This window comes from Olea europaea, unplaced genomic scaffold, assembly GCF_002742605.1.
Source record: "Olea europaea var. sylvestris unplaced genomic scaffold, O_europaea_v1 scaffold4155, whole genome shotgun sequence".
In the NCBI taxonomy this organism is placed as follows: domain Eukaryota; kingdom Viridiplantae; phylum Streptophyta; class Magnoliopsida; order Lamiales; family Oleaceae; genus Olea; species Olea europaea.
This window is the reverse complement of record NW_019261307.1, coordinates 13,193-15,508: the sequence shown is the minus strand read 5'-3', so window position 1 is coordinate 15,508 and position 2,316 is coordinate 13,193. Positions and strand designations below refer to the sequence as shown.

The following is a 2,316-nucleotide window of genomic DNA, read 5'->3' as shown; positions in this document are numbered from 1 at the left end:
TATTTCCCCTATTTATGTATTTATAATGGAAAATATATAAATATTTCATTTTTTTCCCGTGCAAAATGTGTTATTTTCTTACCAATGAATTAAAACACAGTATGCAAATTGTAAATTTGCAAAACATGGTACTCGAATTTTAAATACTCCCTTAATGTAGGGACATATTTTGTAAATTTTCCTAAAATATTGGCCCTAATGTTATTATGTTAATAATGGTCATATATTTATGATTGCATATTAGTCATTTACATCCCAATATATTATCTACAGTATGACACATACTACTTATCTCTGCTTATTTTTGTTTGCCTTCCATTTCTGAACCTGGCAAACATCTTAGAGTAACATTCTGACTAAATTGTTGGTCAGCGTGAATGCATTACATATGGGTATCGTCGTCAACTACTCAACCTCACCATCTCTCTCTTCCACCATATGGATTCGGAATATCCTGTGCTTTCAATTTCTAAATATATCATGATAACTACATATCAATGGCACTTGATCATCAAGATTTCAATTTTGAATTCAATTCTTCATCAAAGATGCACAATCATGAACCTAGATGTCTACACTTATTAGGACAATCAAAATAGGTTTCTTTAGTAGATAGTAACCATATATTAAATTAAAACTAAAACCTTCTTCCACATCCATTGCATTTATTAAAAAATGTTCTTAAAATGGCTAGTTCCCCCAGAAATGTGTCCTTGAGCATTGGAGTGTCGGAAATCCTCCAAAAGACGTGCTGAAAATGTTTGAGCTTGTTTGATGCATGTTGGTGCAATTCTGGTAAATGTCCACTCTCTTTTTCATCAAGTAAGTTGCCTTGTATACCCATTTTCCTGTGAGTAGTATGTTCTAGTAACATAAGATATACTACATTGTCCTGTGTATGCAAACAGAAAATACCGTGTGGATATCATCTTCACCAATTATTACACTAGTGACCTGCCATATATTTACCCAACCAGATGAGGCTTTGCAATCACCTGATGATTATGAGCTATTTACACTAAAATCTTCAACATTCTAGAAAGTTTTCTGGTCGATGGTTGTCAGTGTAAGGGTTGGACTTCTCCTCTAGAAATAGAGAAATGTTTTGAAAAAAAAATAAAAATAAATGCACACAGTTTAATATATTTAGTGTATACTCCTGCTTTAAAGTCAAAGCAGAGGTTGCTGCATGTCTTCTTTATTTCTGGAAGTTACATATTGCCATTAGCATTGAAATTGGATGCAATTTTTACTTATTGAACTTGATGTTGGTTGTTGTTCAACATGCAGATATTGCCTCAATTTCCCCTTCCAACGCACAATGTGGTCATCCAATATGGATTTCCTAGTGAATTTGAGGTGCTAAACACTTGACATCATTTAAATGATATATATGTGGTTGTCTCTAATAGATTGAACTTTTAGATCAAATGGGTAACATGGTACCAGAGCTTGTTTTTGACTCTTGCCATTACCCATTTGAATTATATAAGTGAGATCTTCTCTAACAGCTTGAACTTTTAGATCAAATGGTTAACAGAGGTCATATCTAATTAATTCCTATTGCTAATCTAATTCCATTTTTCCAGCGTAATGTTGTTGCTTATGATGAGGGGCAATCTCGAGATCTAGAAAAAGTCATTGTTCTGGGTGACGCCATATCAGATCTTCCTCCTGTATCTTCTGTCTACATTTTGTTACTCTGCCATATTTTTTTATGGTAAACTTGCATTCTTATTTTGTTCTATTGCAAGGTTGGGAATGAGGAGATTCGTGACAAGATGCCATACAAAAAGTGTCCAGAAACTGAGTTTCAAAAGTATATTAGAGCATCTAAATCTGGTAGAAATACTTTATCTTATCATTGAACTCTTGATAATTCTGACATACGTTGCAGTTGCTGTTCGTCACTTTCATTTGTTGGGAAATTAGCATAATTTCAGCATGTCCATTTTGTGATGCGCACTTCATTCATACTATTTGTCTCGTGTTCATTACATGTGCTAATTTGATTGGGTGCATATGTCCTACACACATCTACTCATATGTACAGATAATCCTGTTGTTGCCAAAACGACGTCATTAAATACTTTTTGTAACTTCTGATTCCTATATATCCAGTCAGACAGATAGCCAACCTATGGTTTTGTTTGAGCCCCATTTTTTTGGAAGAATAGCTTTTGTAATGTTGATTTTTTGAAGAATGTATAGTTTTGGGTTACGTGTAAAATTATGTTATCGGGAGAATGTGTGATTGAAAATAAATTTGAAGAAAATGAGTTTTTAAAGAATGGGGATCAAACATGGGCTATATAT

General features: G+C 33.4%; 1 protein-coding gene across 1 annotated transcript; it reads left to right on the top strand.

Annotated features, from left to right (window-relative positions):
* Window positions 1-105: 105 nt before the first annotated feature.
* LOC111387655 (DNA (cytosine-5)-methyltransferase CMT2-like) lies at window positions 106-2,053 on the top strand. Its single transcript, XM_023012229.1, has 4 exons — window positions 106-795; window positions 1,291-1,359; window positions 1,590-1,676; window positions 1,755-2,053. Exons 1-4 carry the CDS (start codon window positions 775-777, stop codon window positions 1,866-1,868), a joined length of 291 nt encoding a protein of 96 aa, XP_022867997.1. The 5' UTR covers window positions 106-774; the 3' UTR covers window positions 1,869-2,053.
* The last annotated feature ends 263 nt before the right edge of the window (window positions 2,054-2,316 follow it).